The sequence below is a fragment of the Galleria mellonella genome, unplaced genomic scaffold, assembly GCF_026898425.1.
Source record: "Galleria mellonella isolate WM207_F2 unplaced genomic scaffold, CSIRO_AGI_GalMel_v1 utg40, whole genome shotgun sequence".
Lineage (NCBI taxonomy): Eukaryota > Metazoa > Arthropoda > Insecta > Lepidoptera > Pyralidae > Galleria > Galleria mellonella.
In genome coordinates, this window is record NW_026442094.1 from 5,483,799 (window position 1) to 5,500,130 (window position 16,332).

Sequence of the window (16,332 nt, forward strand, 5' to 3'; positions counted from 1 at the left end):
ATGGATTCATCATGATGGGCTAACTGGTCTGTTTTCATTGTCATCGATCACCCTTCGCTGGTGCCCCGCCAGCGTATCCCATTAGCGCAGGCGGGGTTACCATTCCATTATCACCCATCAAAAAAAAAATTAACGATCTTTATAACACAGCGGTAGGTATATTGCTTTGCGTAATGAGGTCCCGAGTTCGATTCTCGGTTAATGTATTATAGGAAATGTATTTTTCTAAATTGACTTTAGTCCGGACGTTCTGACTTGTACCCCTAGATGTTCGTAGTGCAATTTCTTGATACCTACGATTTGAAATAAAAAAATCTATTTTACCTGGTTAGCAACATCAGACTGGACCTATTGCTTTTTACATACAAGTTTTACATATCAAAATTGCATATGAAACTGCGTAGAGACTTCATCGTTATGCATCTTTTATCGAATATATCATGGGGAGTGTTCTGAGGAATTGTTCGGATTGATACCTGTTGCTGATCTTCATCACCGTACAACCCGCCACAAATTAAAGTTCCATCTCAATCATCTGGAAGACTGGCGGGCCTCTGCCGTGCATTTTTCAAGGCACTTTCTTCCACGCATAACCACGCTTTGGAATCAACTTTCAGTAGCAATATTTCGAACCGATACAACATCGTAACATTAAAAAAAGAGCATATTCCTTTTTAAAAGGCCAGCAACACACTAGCAATGCCTTTGGGGTACTCATGGACAGCGGTAGACACTTACCATCAGGTGAGCCGTATATTCGTTTGCTCCCTGTGTTCTAAAAAAAATCTTTTTAAGGGAGTGTTCTATCTGAGTAAGTAAATATTCTCCAAAGAACCATGGGTCGAAAAATGACAAAAAAATTATGTGTACATTTCTAAATCGTCTTTATTTGTCTCACATCTCAAGTTCAGACGCAAGAATGTTGGTGCAGTTGCTCCTTACAGTGGTGCTAGCAGCAGGCATGGCCCCGTGTGTGTTGCAACGGCTTTGCCCGTCGCAGCCTCCGCGTCCGCCGTCTAGCGTCTGCATACATCAACTCGACTAAACCGTTAAGTAAATCATTATCAGTACAATCTTTCTATTTTTTTATACCACTTAGAATGGCAAACAAGCTGACGGCCCACCTGATGGAAAGTGGTAACCGTCGCCTATAGACATGAGCAGTACCATGGACATAACAGAGTATACTATTTCGCCCATGATACCCCCATGCGTTGCCATTCCTGAGGACTCGGATGTTATTCCTCTGTACCCAGTAAATTCACGCCATATCCCACCCTTCAAACCGAAACACGGCCATGCAAACACAACTGCTTCACGGTTGAAACACGAATGGGACAGAGGTACTCAAACAATCGACTTTTGTACAAAGTTACAAAGTCAGTCTGGTTACTTATACTGACTAGGCAATCGTTTTGCTGTCTACCGCCTGGGGCCCATATAGATTTTATATTCAAAAACATGTATATAAAACCCAAAGATTTCGGGCAAAACCTAATCTCATACCATTTAATTATTGTACTACATGTTTATTCAGTAAATTGAATTAAATTAATTTTACTTTGTAACGAGGATTTATTGCTTTAAAAAGAAAAACAGTCCCTTTCCTATGGGTGTCGTAAGAGGCGCCTGAGGGAGTTTAATGGTCAAGGGACGCCACCAAAAGTCTAACTGCAGTCGCCAACCCACATGTCAAGCGTGGCAAGTACTAACAAAATTTTACTTATGAGGGAGGCCTATGTTCAGCTTTAGACAGTTAATGTTCGATGTAATGATGATGATGAAAGAAAAATCGGCAGCTGCGCTCGTCAATAAATTGAAATAAGGCCTACATGAGAATGAACTTAGTACAGGGCAGCAAAAAGAATTATGAAAATCGGTTAAAAAAAAGCGACGTAAATGCGTAATGTAATCGTGAAAAAATTCAGACGATTTGAGACCCTCTTTCCTTCGAAAATCGTTTTAATTATTTATTTACAGCTAATCATTTCAATACAATACACTGGCAGATTAGATCTAACTGTACACATACATTACATTTAAAGGCAACCACACCATGCCTTGTGTTTGATAAACATTAAAACAGAATTAAATTATTAAATGTCATTAAATAAGTAAAGATATTAACAATATGAATAATAACATTATATAAATAATAGAAATTGTAATTAAATTATTTTAAATTATAAATAAATATAATGCAATGGCGAGTAATAATTGAAATGTGTAATTATTTATGACCATGCCTTGGTTGGGTTCCGTTCCGTTGAATATTCGGCCGATGAGCAACGATGTTGCCGTTTCGCGTCCGCATTCTGTTTACTAAACAAATCGGAGTATTGATGACAGTATTGTTTCATCTTATAACCATAATTATTACTATACCCCTACCACGATAACCAAATGTTTTTTTTTAATGGATGAAAATAAAATGGTAACTCTGCCTGTGCTATTGGTATACGCTGGCAGGCACCAGTGAGGGATGATAAGTGAAAATGAGGCAGGTCAGTTAGCTCATTGCCGTCGGAGATGTGGTGAGTGCGAAAGCGAACCCATGTCTCCGCCATATGGCACCTCGAGGGTACATCGTCTGGTTTTTGGTGGGTACACTCCCACCTTACGGGGGGATTCGCACAGTACCCATTCATCCCCCACAAGGTGTATGAGTCTGCATAAAGCATTTTCCAGACATTAAAAAAAAAGGTCAATTAGCTCATCGTGATAAATTCACTAATCAATCACGATGGCTTCAGGGGGAACCGCAAGGAGGTGGACTTGATATTGCTGGTAATAGGGTTGCTAATCCCAATTACTAACTGTCCCTTTTTTCCCCTGCATGTGCATATTACGTATAAGTAGATATGTATTCACTTGCAGCTCACATGACAAATAAGTGACATCAAAAGCAGGTATCGTAGTAAGGGCGTTCTCACATACGGCATACATCCAAGCATAAAAGATAGCGTGCACTCCTGCGCGCGAAAGTTTTCCTGCCAACGTTGTCACGTCTTCCGCTGGCTACTCTGCTGTGTTCACTGTCGCTGCGCTTGCTACAAAATCAACTCTACTACATGATTTCGTGGCTGATTGCCGCCGGCGTGTTCGGCGTACTTGGATGTGTTCAGACGGTAAGGGTATGGTGTTTCCTATTTTTCTTTATGGGATGAAAATGGATTGATAAACCTGCCTGTATTATCGGTATGTACTGGAGGAACACCAGTGATGAATGATAGGTGGAGATGTAGTCAGGATAGTTGGCCCATCGTGATGATCTCACAATGGTTTCTAATACTGCGTGGAGGATGTAGTGGTTGAATTAATAAGATATACTTGTATTGCGTTAGCCGTGTGGTCCCGGCATTGAATAAGTCATCCCTTCCTTTCCCGTGGGTGTCGTACAAAGCGACTAGGGAGGATGAGAGATGGGCAGCAATATCTCTTACATCTCCAAAGCCTAACTGCGGTTGCGAAACTGCCTGCAAAGCGTGGCAAGTACTAGAAAAACTCCCCAAGGAGGAGGCTTATATATAGAAGTGGACAGTTTAAGGTTGATATGATGATTCGTATTGCAACGGAGACAAGCATCTCATTGTTAATAATTATTTCCTTTAGTATTCTAAACATTATTATTAGTATTTAGCATTGTGTAAACTGCACCACGGACGTTACAGAAAACACTGTGATACCCACAGCACTGCTAATCCAGAATACTAAACTATTAGGTATCCTTCTTTCTTTTAATCGAAATGCAGTCATTCGATCACAGGTATATGATGATAAAACACGTGTAGAAAAGAACTTCCCATGTAGATGAGTTTTGTTCATAGTTTTTCTTTTTCAGTGTTTTCTTCTTTTGTTTAAAAACACTTAAAGACTTATCCTCTTTTTATTATATTTGTGTATTTACGATACGGATATTAACCATTGATATTTTAATTTTATAGGCAACGACAGGATGCAAGCATTGTATTGTAAGTTTTCTTTTGTAATTTTATTATTTTTTAAAAACCATATTTATAAGTAAATATATTATACTAAGGCTGTACTTATGAATTATACGTATTTACTTAGTTGTTAAAAAAATAAACCGACCACTTTCACTCTCATCCAGGGTAAGAGACGTATACGACGATACAGTTTAATACAGTTTAGAGATTTTCATTTGTATGTTTATAATATTTATGAATAAAAATACAAAATATTACCATATATAATTACTGATATCTAGTTTCGTCAACTCAGTATTCTTTTCTTTAATTTTTTTCATGCAACTTAGAATGGCAAACAAGCTGACGGCCCACCTGATAGAAAGTGGTAACCGTCGCCTATACACATGAGCAGTACCATGGACATAACAGAGTGTGTTTCGCTCATGATACCCCCATGCGTTGCCATTCCTGAGGACTCAGGTGGTATTCCTCTGTACCCTGTAAATTCACGCCATATCCCACCCTTCAAACCGAAACACAGCCATGCAAACTCAACTGCTTCACGGTAGAAACACGAATGGGACAGAGGTACCCAGGCAATCGACTTTTGTACAAAGTCTCCCTTTGGTAAAATATAGTAAAGATTACTTCTTCTGAAATTCACGCGTGCAAAGTAGTGTGCAAATAGCTAGTTGCTAATAACAATGTTGTAGCTATTAGGCAAAGAAGAAAAGGCAATGTTCCGAGCTCACTCAGAAGCCTGCTTACCACAATCGCAAGTTGACCCCAAGCTCGTCGACGCCATGCTGAACGGAGAGTTGATTGACAATCAGGCATTAAAGAAGCACGTATACTGTGTGCTGCTCAAGTGCAAGGTGATAAGCAAAGACGGAAAACTCCAGAAGACCGCTGTAACAGGCAAAATGTCGTTAAGGGCTGATGGAAAGAATGCTACAAAGGTAATTTATTAATTTACATAAAATTTATTGCGTTTTGTTATTGTATCAATTGATGATTATTAGTTATTCTTGTCTATATTTTATTGGTTATTTGAATAGGATTCATCATCATTTTCCTACCCTTATCCCAATTATTTTTTAAGGTCGACGTAATATGCTTTTTATCCATATTGCAAAAAGATTTGGCTTATAGTTTTACGACCGGCCGCCTGCCTAACGTCAACCCTCTTTGGGATATGATTAGGATTATTTTGTTTAATTCCTCTACGACTAGTGTAACTGCTACCATTCAAAATTTCACGTGTTAGTTAAACGAAATAATTCTAATTAAAATACCAGTGATCCAGTGACCAGTGAAGATAATTTAATGTTCGAGAGATATACAGCATCGTCTTTCATCCAAAATCTAACTGCGATAGTCAGCCCGCCTGCTGAGCGTGGAAACTTGTCAAAATCCCCCAAGTAGAAGGCCTTTGTTAGCAGTGGACAATTAATTGTTCGTATGATGATGATAGGATACCCCTACGACACGATACGTTTGCCCCTACTGCCACCTACCGTCACTTATCGGGATTAAAAACTATCCCGTCTCTTAAGTGGAAGTAAACAATACACATTTATAAAATTTTATAAAAGTAGGCCGAGAGGTTTTGGAGATGATTAGCGTTAATTCCAATTCAAAGATTCGGATTAGCATGAACAAACTAACACAGGATTTTTATATATTTTTATTTTTATTGTTTTCTAGATTCTGGAAAATTGCGCACAATATCAGGGCGATATCCCTGAAGACGTCGCTTGGAATTTGTTCCGTTGTGGTTACGAAAAGAAAGCCGTCCTATTCGACTACATGCCGACAGAGGGCGTTAGCCGTGATATCGAAAATAATTTTGAGTAATCTAAACAATTATATTTTATTATAAAATATATATCTAAATATATTAATATCCATATACATATTCATATGTTTTCATTATAATATGTAACTTTGAAATGTACTCGTATATTACAATTTATTTTTATTAACGTTTCATATATTTTATTTCAAACATTTTAATACCCTTACAGGTAATATACATGTATTATTATAATTACAATAAAATTGTTATTTCCTCCAATAAAGGTTTCCTTAATGGTTTAAATAATCATTTTATTAGTAACAATTTTTATACCTGATATTTCAGATGAGTTAGGAAAACTGTAAAAGTATTTAATATACCTACACACTAACGGATTATGCCCTTTGTCTATTTTTCATCTAAATTCTTTGGAATTACTAGGATAAAAAGTAGATAATAGTAGTATGTAATTCTCTATTTCAAATATGTAATACGTGTATGCCAAATTCACGTAATAGGCAAATGTTACTGTAGTAAAGTTTTATTTACCTAACGCACTTAATATACCTAATAAAACAATGACCTAAAATTAATCCTATTTTACAGTGATCTCTTAGTGTCTAATTTTGTCATATACCTATATAAACATACAGTCGTCCCACTAATATAAAAAATTGCAACTATATATATATACACACATATACATATACATATGAGTGGTTTTAATAGAATCTAAAACAATAATTTATAGATTTCTTTTTTCTGTATTTTTCTTCCAGTATGCATTGGGGACCTATAGACAGCAGAGGTCGCCAGTTCGGAGGCCGACCACATACTCATTTGTTGCAGTATCCGGCCGTTCATTGCGTCTAAATTTCGCTCACCAAGTAACCTCTTGTATAGGGATTCCATCACCGGGGTAGCGAGGACAGGATGCCTTAAATACTGTACCGCAAACCATAAAAAAAAAAGTTTCACGCAAAAACTACTCACTGATTTGGATACAGTATTCACAATTCTGTTCCTGAAGGTCTAATTTGAAATGATGCATGATATATTTTGATTCGCTGCTGTCTAGAAATAGTCTATTTTATTATTTTTCCTACTTCTAATATCTACGTGTGGGGGTAAAGGGATTGTTAGTAATGGAGACTGAGAATCTTATTGCTAGCAATATACCCAACCAGGTCAAGCTCCTCGCGGTTCTCCCTGGAAACTATCATGGTTAATTCCTGATGAATTCATCATGATGGGCTAACTGATCTGTTTTCATTCTCATCTTACACCCTTCACTGGTGCTCCGCCAGCGTATCCCGTTAGCGCAGGCGGGGTTACCATACCATTTTCACCCATCAAAAAAAAAAAATCTACGTGTACGAAATAGCGGCCGATAAGCTAGAAGATAATCTGTATAATACTGTACCAGTACTTATCTCTCTTATAATTATGTTACTTTTTGTAAACAAAATGTTTTTTTTTTTACTAGTAATTCTTTTTTACTAGGAATTAGGAACTTTGTATTAGGAATGTAGTGTTGTAGACACAACACGACCTCGACTTTTTTCTCATAAATTACATCAACACTAAAGTTGCGATAGGAAACGTTCAGGCAGTGATTGTCGAGTGTTCTCGGCAGATGACTTCACCGGGTAATGACACTTATAGTGACGAATCGCTTAACTGTAGTCGGTTATTGTTGAACATACGATTGATCTGTATGAAGTGCGTGGGGGCAGGTAAATAATTAATATCGATTTAGATGTTATTATATGGAATGAAGATGGAATGATCACCACACCTACGGTATTGGTATTGATGTATGCTTGAAAATTTATCAAGAATTTAGTACGATGTTTTCCAGAGAGTGTTACATTTCAAGGACTGTTTTCCTTTAACCCCGCTTGCACTATCAGTATGTGCTGGTGTGGTCGCAGTGGGTGATGATAGGTGAAAATAAAGTCAAGTTAGTTGGCCTATCATGGCGAATTTACAGAGAATTTACCACGATAGTTTCCAGGAGGGACTGCGTGGAGATCAACCTGATAGAGTATATTTCTAACGACGGGGGAATTAAATTCCAATACTAACAATTCCTTTTCTCACGGTTGAGGTGTAAATGTATACCTACTTAAAAGGTAGGCACTCAATTAAGTGCAATGTCTATAATTGTTTATATTTTGCTCACCTATGCACAAGGAGAATTTGCAATTTACATGGTAAAATATAATAAAATGAGAACCTGATTTGAACTAACGGTCAACAACACCCTTATATGGCGCAGAGTAAGTATCATTTCTATTTAACATATTGTGACATGCGAGGGAGGCTGTACAAGATAGTTGCACTGGGTAAAGTGTAAATTATATTCGAAACAGCTTTATGATCTCATTGCAGGCTGTGGGCGGTGACCCACAAGAGCGCAGGAGTGCGAACGCTGCTGGCAGTGTGACCGCGTGCCTTTGCTTCGTCGTGTGACGTGAGACGCGCGCCATATTTATTGTTATCGCGCCAATTTTTGAAATTGGAATTTTTATGTTTCATTATTGAGCTAATTTTGTTGTCGTCTAAATTAAGATATTGTATATTTTAATTATGTGGTGACAATTGTGATTGGAATAAGTGGTTTATAGTTTTAAGTATTGAGTATTTTGAAATCTAATGTGTGGACAGCGTGAGGCGATTTGCAAGTTGTTTGTAAAACGTAAGATTGCATTATTTACTTTCATATTTTACTGATAATAGAAACTAATAATAAATTAAGAAGGAACAAGTAAAATTAAATTTCGACGTAAGCTCTTCGCTTACAAATGAATTTAATATTATTTATTGACGAAACTCTACATTTGTTTACGTATATACTAAATACATTACTTAATTGTATTGAATACTAGTTGTTACCTGCAACTTTGTCCGCGTGATTAGAATATGTTTACTGTCTGGTATAAAAAATAACTTTTGTCCTTATTCATCCCATATATTAGGTGTATACCAAACTTCATAGTGATGGGGGGTAAGGAATTGTTAGTAATGGGGTCTAATTGATCCATTGCTAGCAATACACCCTATCAGGTCGACATCCACGCGGTTCGCCCTGGAAACCGTCGTGATTAATTTTAGTGGAATTCGTAACGATAGGCTAACTAACCTGCCTTTTCATCCTCACTTGTCATCCATCCCGATAGCGCAGGCGGGGTTACCATTTCATAGTCACCCATAAAAAAAAAACTTCATAGTGATTGATTAAGCCGTTAAGGCACTACTCGTATTGGATAGTAAAATAGAAAAACAACCTCTTTTCAGTGGCCACCCCTGACCGATGGAGGTTCCTGAGTAGTTATCTACGCCGTCTAATGTATAATTCGGTTCTGACAGTCAGCCCTGACTAAGACTTCATCCCTCACTAGTGTCCCGCCAGTGTATACCAAAAGCGCAGGCAAGGTTACAATTTCATTTTCATCCATAAAAAAAACCTCTTATTGATAAAAAGTTATTATTTTACTGAATCAGGTGTTATTTTGCGGAAATTCATATCTATAGTTGATTTTCGATTGTCGGCAGTCACATGCATACTAATGACAAAAAAAAAAAAAACTTTAAAAAGAAAAAAGAAAAAAATATAAATAAACCTTAGATTATAAAATGTCGTAGTACGTAGTAATCGGTATACTAAGTCTATGAAATGAACATTCTATCTATTGTGAACTGATTGTAAGAAAGAAAACGCCGGTTCGTGTTGAAAAGTTATACTGACAGTTTATAAAAAAATGAGTACCTAATTAAAAGAATACAATATTTGAAATACAAATTACAAAGGAGTTTGTAACACTATCCTTTATTTTTTATCATTGTTGTATAGACTAAATAATGAATTTTATAGACTTTACAGAATGCATTGCGACTATAGTATCTTTTAAATGTTGCTATGCGAACTAAGGTTACATTTTATACCATTGAGGTGGCAAACAAGCATACGGCCAACCTGATGGTGAGCAGTTACCGTAGCCTATGAACGCCTGCAATATCAGCGGTATGCGCGCGTTGCCGACCTTGAAGAAATCTCTTTACCCCCCCTTTTGAAAAACCCCATGTTGTAGTTTCTTGGGATTACATGCTCATGTCTCTATAAAGTATCTATAAAGTTTCACTGCTTCATACCATTAAACCATAGCCATGCAACCTAATTTATTAGCCAAACATCTGATTAATGAAGGAGAGAGGAAAGAAACAAATACGTGAAAAAAGAAAAAATAGGGGTCTAAGTAGATATTGTATAAAGTCTCACCTTTGCTGAAAATTATAATTCTCATCTCATTTTTCAAGTGGCGACTTCTTGAAATATCTACTGATTTCTACTCCATTCAATTTAACAAACTCTTATTATATATTTTTTTAATTACTCATTAATGTAAGCAATTTTTAATTATTTTCATTTTATTTAATATTAATGATAGTAAAACAATACAAAACACAGCCATATTTTAATTGTATCTACGTTATGCAAATAAATTATTAATTTATTAAAACAACTTAGTTTTGTAGAAAGAAACCGGGATAAAAGTAATAATAAATATATAATAAAATAATAATAATAAAAGAATGCCTTCAAAGTTCTTTTATTCATCATTATTATATCAACTGTTAACTGTCCACTGCTGGACATAGGTCTCCCCTATATAAGAATTTTGCCAGTGATTGCCACATTTGGCAGAGTAGGCAAACGCAATTTGCCTTTGGTGATGTTTTAATAGAGACGCTGCTGCCTATTCCTCGACCATTAATTTTCTTAATAGCCTCGTACGACACCCACGGGAAAGGAAGAGGTGGCCTATTCTATGCCGGGACCACACGGCGACGGCATTCTTTTATTATTGTTTATCCATTGAAGATAAATATTCCTATGTGATGATAAATGTTGACAATATGATTTTTTTTTTCATTTTAATTTAATTTAATTTAATTTCAATACAATACAGTTGTAATAATCAATACAATACAAATTCAATGCAAGTTCATAGTACAAATAACAATGATTACAATGACAACCGTACTAATATCAAAACATGGGGGTAAGGGATTGTTAGTAATAGGGTCTAATAGTCCCATTAACTAGCAATATCAGGTTGACCTCCACGTGGTTCCCCCTGGAAACTATCATTGTTAATTTGTGATGAATTCATCATGATGGGCTAACTGGCCTGTTTTTATTCTCATCTATCATCCTTCACTGGTGCTCCGCCAGCGTATCCCGTTAGCGCAGGCGGGGTTACCATACCATTTTCACCCATAAAAAAAAAACCGTACTAATGTCAAAACATTGTATGACAGCTGTCAATGCCACCCATCTCGTACATTTCATTTTAATGACTCTAATAAGTAAGTTAATATTTTAAAATATAGCTTAAAGCTAAAATGCCAGTGAGTATAATTATCTAAACAACATCTAACGCCTCTGTTACAGCCTCTGTTGCCCGATATAGACGAAAAGCCTACGCTGGTACGAGACCAAAAGAAATTTCGCCATAAGCTCTTTAATATTGTAACCGACTATAGAAATTAGTGGATACCATATAAAAGTATAATAGGGCTGAACAAAATAATTAACAAATTTATTGACCAAAATAATATAATAATAATTCTTGTTTCGACTTTTTATTTTCGTAATAAAATAATAGGTTTTATTCGATTTATCATGAGTTTCTTAGTAGTATTTGTTTTTATGTTAAGCGCGATTGGGCTAAGGTAGGAATTTCTGTAATCATCATCATCATCATCATATCAGCCGTTAATTGTCCACTGCTGAACATAGGCCTCCCTCATTAGGAGAATTTTGCCAGTAGTTGCCGAGCTTGGCAGATAGACTGGCAACTGCTTGTTACTCTTTGGTGATGTTTAAAGAGCACTTAGGCTTTTCATCTCACTGTAACATATATGTTATTATGTTGTTTCTCTTTTGCATTTCCAATCTAAAGCGGGAAACATTAATTTAAACTTCATTAAAAACTTAATGAAGTTTTTAATGAAGTGTATCACTGATTATTAAATAATGTTTAACAAGCAGTAATTAATTGCATAATTATTTTGACAACCCTGTATTCTGCCTACGAAGGACCAATATCGGCGTTCACAAATAACTGAGATGTTTCACCTAAAATGTACACTACCTTAAACTAAAGCGCCATAAACATTGTATTCAAATTACTTAAAAGTTGTACCAGCAGTCATATCTCCATCATAAATCGATAATAACGCCAAATTCGATTAAACGAATCGATTGTGACGTTGGATACAGCGATCGCCAAAACCAGGAACCAATAAATATCATACATTTTAGTGTAAGCCCGAATGCGGCCGGTCGACCTCGTCGTTATTTCCTTAAAACAAACCAATAAGCCCATACTTATTGGGCATACTCCGCAGATAGCATTGTCTCTGCCAGTTATGGTTTATGGCCGGCCGCCATGTTTGCTGCCGTCTTCGGAGATCGGTTACTCATTAGTATTTTTGGCGCGAAATCAAAAGTGCACTTACTGACCTGCGCAATAATTGCATTTACCTCATTAGCAGAATGGCACATGCCTTAAAACGCAATTTCTTTGGCACTCACATAGATGTGGATAATCAATGAATTGAGATAATTATATTATAACAATATTATAAATAATTATATTATAATTAATTTATTTTATCATTAGTACATGCCCAAGGCGCTTTTAATGCTAAAAGCATTCTCTCTCAATCAACCCTAGGGAAGTGTTAGAATACTCGAATGCGGTAGTAGTAATAAATGATATACATACATACTAAAATTTACATATATAAACAAATAAATATAGATAAATAGCCAATATACTTACACATATATAAGATACACTATTATATATACGAAGATAAGAAGTACTAATTACCTATAAATCTAAGGTATCTAAACAGCATAAAATCGATTTCATTTTCACTCTGTACTCAAATATTTCTCTTAATTAAAATTTATATTAATAGTAATTCAAATTCAAATTATTACTAATATTTAATTTTTTTTTCAATCCGGTTTGAAATATAGAATATCGTTCCATATCCTTGACAAAATATTAGTTTTTATAGTTTCCTGAACATTTGACAGACTTGGATTTAGCTGTCTTTGATTTTACAGGCCTCGATTTGTGTAGCGCAGATAAAAAATCATAGTGCCTAAAGTTTGTGGAGATATATGAGGGAGATCTATGTTCAGTAGAAGATATTTGTATTATGATAATAATGATGCTGAAAACAAGTACCTAAAAATATCAACTGTTTTTTGTTACTTACATAGTTATTGTATTGACGCTAGAAAGTCAAAATATATTAATCATCACTTAGTGAATTTTACAAGAGAGCAAAAAACGAAACTAAATCAAGCCAAATTAATAATAATGGGTAGTACTAAATGTGTAATATTATAAATCAGTTAATACGATATAGTTAATATAAAGTAAGTAACAAACAAAAGTTGTGAAGTTTAAACCAAAGAAATTTCTATGGTTGGACATTTTGGGATTTAATTAAATAGCGTCTTACTAATATTATAAATGTGAAAATAAAATTTGGTTTACACATACTATTTGCGATGGAGAAGGATACAGGCTACCTTTTTTCCCCGATTAGTAAACATATCCCGGTCGTGCGGACAAAATCGCAGGTAATAGCTAATAGTGCATATAACTCAATATTGACCTAAGTGGCGGTTAATATATTTTATCTTTTCCTATGTATAGGTACAATATTTTCAAGATTTTTCAATTATCACATGTACTTTATAAGACTATTCCAAAATTTAAATTGTACTTAACATGGAGACATATTTCCGTGCAAGTCTATGGTATCGTAGGAGAAAATATATGTATATCTCTATATAATTGCATAAATTTCGTTCTCTTATTTAATCTCTTATTAAAACCAAGACAAGACTAGTCCGTACTCTGATTTTCTCGATATTTTTGTATGGAGTCGAGTCATGGACAATAAGAGCAAAGGAGCAAAAAAAGATTGATGCTCTCGAGATGCTGAGATGGATGCTGAGAATTCCCTGGACAGCAAAGCGCACGAATATATCTATCCTGACGCAACTCCGCATAAAAGATAGGCTCTCGACAGTCTGCTATCGGAGGATTCTTGGATACTTCGGTCATGTTGCTCGACGACAGTCCGACAATCTGGACAAACTAATGGTTGTCGGTTGCCTAATCAATGGTCGGACCAAGTAACCGCCGTTACGGGACTGTCAATTGCAGCTGCCCTATGAGAAGCTGAAGACCGTGCAAAATGGAATAACACCATAAGAGAGGCAACAGACACCTTTCAAAGACACGACCTTCAGTAATGAAGAGGACGAAGAGAGAGAGAGAGAGAAAGATTAAATCGAGACGGAAGAATGGTACGATATCTTGTCGTGGTACGGTAAATTATAAAAATGATAATTTATAATAAGCACACGATAATTATGATGTGAATTGTGGAAACATAGCGTTAGGCTTGGACCACACTTATGCAGTTTAATTCTATCAAAGCTCTAAAGGCTAGTACTACAATAAGTGAGCAGAGAAGTAGTACCAGTAAATCACATTAATAAAAAATTCTATCAACAAAAAACTACTAAAATGGTAGTAAATAAAGTGTAGTCCAACAATAATATGTCATGTTTTATTAATTATATACCACATCAGTACCTAGTACCTGCAGTACCATGTAGGCGACTCATTACTCAAAGAGGCACGCAATGGCCAAAAGAAGATCCCACGCCAGTAAAACTACTGGCCATTTTCGTTGCCATAAAGATATGATATGTCGTACTAAAATTTGTATCATGTTGTGTTTTGGATTATTTTGAACATACTCTTTATAGGTAATTATTTTTAGGTTTATTTTTTGTAAAAAAAAGTATTATATATTATTAGGAACTCTTATTTTGTTAAGTGACTAAAGAACTTATTTATTTATTGTTAATAAAATTAAATTAAATTCATTATAAAAAGTAAAGGGAAAACAGTTACGGGCCTAGTGTATGACTATCTACTACCTATTTAAATATTTAGGTTATATTTTACAAATTAACGACAAGTCTCAGGACATGAATATGTATATCCGAAAAGTATAATTAAAAAAAAAGAAAAAAATGTCAATATAGAAGTAATAAATTGTCCCTGTTTTTTAAATTAAGACATTGTCATTAGTATGAGTGACAATTTAAAAAAATTAGCATGTATTTATTTAACTTGTTTTTGGACTAATCAATAATTGCATAGTGTAAGTTCATATAAGCAGTTAATTAAATTGATTTTTGTCGTTACACTGTCATGTAGTGTTACAAATCTGTCACCAATAGATACCGAGCGTGGGGCGCACGCGCAGGTTAGTTGACACGCGGTCACGTGGGCGATGTTAATATCAAATCAATCAATAACTGACTATGTTTGGGCATGCGACTCTTTTTAGGATTATTACATGACGATGATCACTTAGTTTAAGTACAGGGATTAGGAAATTCCATTATGTAGCTGATAAATGAATTTTTAAATTGGAGCACGAACCTAGGTATTATTGATACGTATTATAGCAAGAAGTATGTTGTTACTAAATTTATACGCTTATTAATTATATTGTGTAAGTTTTAGACTTCATTTAATAATGAAAAAGTAAATATATAAAAAACTAATACTTAAAAAATGGATGCTTTCCTTCAATTTCTGTGACCACAGATCATTTCGCTGTTACTTTGTATAGCGTATTCCAAAGGAATTTAATGAAAATTTAAACAAACAGATAATAATAGCAACTAAAAGACAAATGAAAAATAAATTAATGAATTGAATGTTCGTAATACTTGTTATTAATTTTGTTTCTATAATAATTACAACAAAACATTTTTATCGTATTCTATTGAAAGTCACTATAGTATTATCGTAGGTATTTTATCTCTTATTTGCGTCTAAGGTCAACAAGGCCGTCACACGTTGACCCATTTTCATTTAGAGGCTTGTATTCTATAAGAAAAATTAAAAAAATAAATAAATAAAAATATTTAGGGGTGGGTCACCCTTATCATTGACGGGTATGAAAAATAGATGTTGGCCGATTCTTAGACCTACCTAATATGCACACAAAATTTCATAAAAATCGGTCAAGCAATCAAACATCGCGACACGAGAATTTTATATATTAGATGTTATGTTAAAAAGGAATCATTGGACTTTGATATTGTTTAGATAGAAGCTTGCAGTAATAAGATTTTATTTTTTTAAACAAATCTTTTAAAATAAATTGTTTATGTAAGTAATAGTAAAAAAAAAAAACATTAAAAAAACCTGATTCGAATTCATAATCACTGTCGACGTATGCAACTATGTATATTAACTAAGTTGTCGTGTTTATGATTGCGCTGCGCGTGAGCAGCGGAGTGAAAACGTATCGCGGGGGTGTGGATTAGCGTTAGATAGCAGGCAGGCAGGCGTATGTACTTAGACCCACATACGAATTCATATAGTGAAAGGTGTCTTAATAGCTATTTAATGTAAGTTTCTGATCACAATCTACTCTGAGTTTTAATCTCTGAGTAAATTTTGTGACACTCAAGAT

General features: G+C 35.0%; 2 protein-coding genes across 6 annotated transcripts in view; both read left to right on the forward strand.

Annotated features, from left to right (window-relative positions):
* Positions 1–956: 956 nt before the first annotated feature.
* On the forward strand, positions 957–5,914 carry LOC113520343 (uncharacterized). 4 transcript variants are annotated; one of them, XM_031914688.2, is made up of 5 exons: positions 957–1,048; positions 2,910–3,128; positions 3,945–3,971; positions 4,643–4,888; positions 5,637–5,914. In XM_031914688.2, exons 2-5 carry the CDS (start codon positions 3,072–3,074, stop codon positions 5,784–5,786), a joined length of 480 nt encoding a protein of 159 aa, XP_031770548.1. In that variant the 5' UTR covers positions 957–1,048; positions 2,910–3,071; the 3' UTR covers positions 5,787–5,914. The 4 variants fall into 4 exon arrangements, with proteins under 4 accessions (XP_031770548.1, XP_026761455.1, XP_031770549.1 ...); XM_026905654.3 differs by having other exon boundaries at positions 961–1,053; positions 2,878–3,128; XM_031914689.2 differs by having other exon boundaries at positions 969–1,048; positions 2,878–3,128.
* A 2,274-nt stretch (positions 5,915–8,188) lies between these two features.
* The window catches only part of LOC113520340 (uncharacterized), a 37,763-nt gene continuing 29,619 nt past the window's right edge, over positions 8,189–16,332 (forward strand). For both annotated transcript variants that reach the window (XM_031914722.2, XM_052898134.1), the window contains exon 1: positions 8,189–8,428. In XM_031914722.2, coding sequence (XP_031770582.2) covers positions 8,386–8,428 — 43 coding nt within the window. In that variant the 5' untranslated portion in view covers positions 8,189–8,385. The remainder of the gene's footprint in view (positions 8,429–16,332) is intronic.

What these genes read in the sequence shown, in the direction of transcription:
- LOC113520343 (XM_031914688.2), top strand. Translation starts at nt 3,072, where the DNA reads ATGATTTCGTGGCTGATTGCCGCCGGCGTGTTCGGCGTACTTGGATGT. An exon ending in CAGGATGCAAGCATTGTATT is followed by an intron (nt 3,972 to 4,642) that starts GTAAGTTTTCTT and finishes ACAATGTTGTAG; the next exon opens with CTATTAGGCAAAGAAGAAAA. An exon ending in ATGGAAAGAATGCTACAAAG is followed by an intron (nt 4,889 to 5,636) that starts GTAATTTATTAA and finishes ATTGTTTTCTAG; the next exon opens with ATTCTGGAAAATTGCGCACA.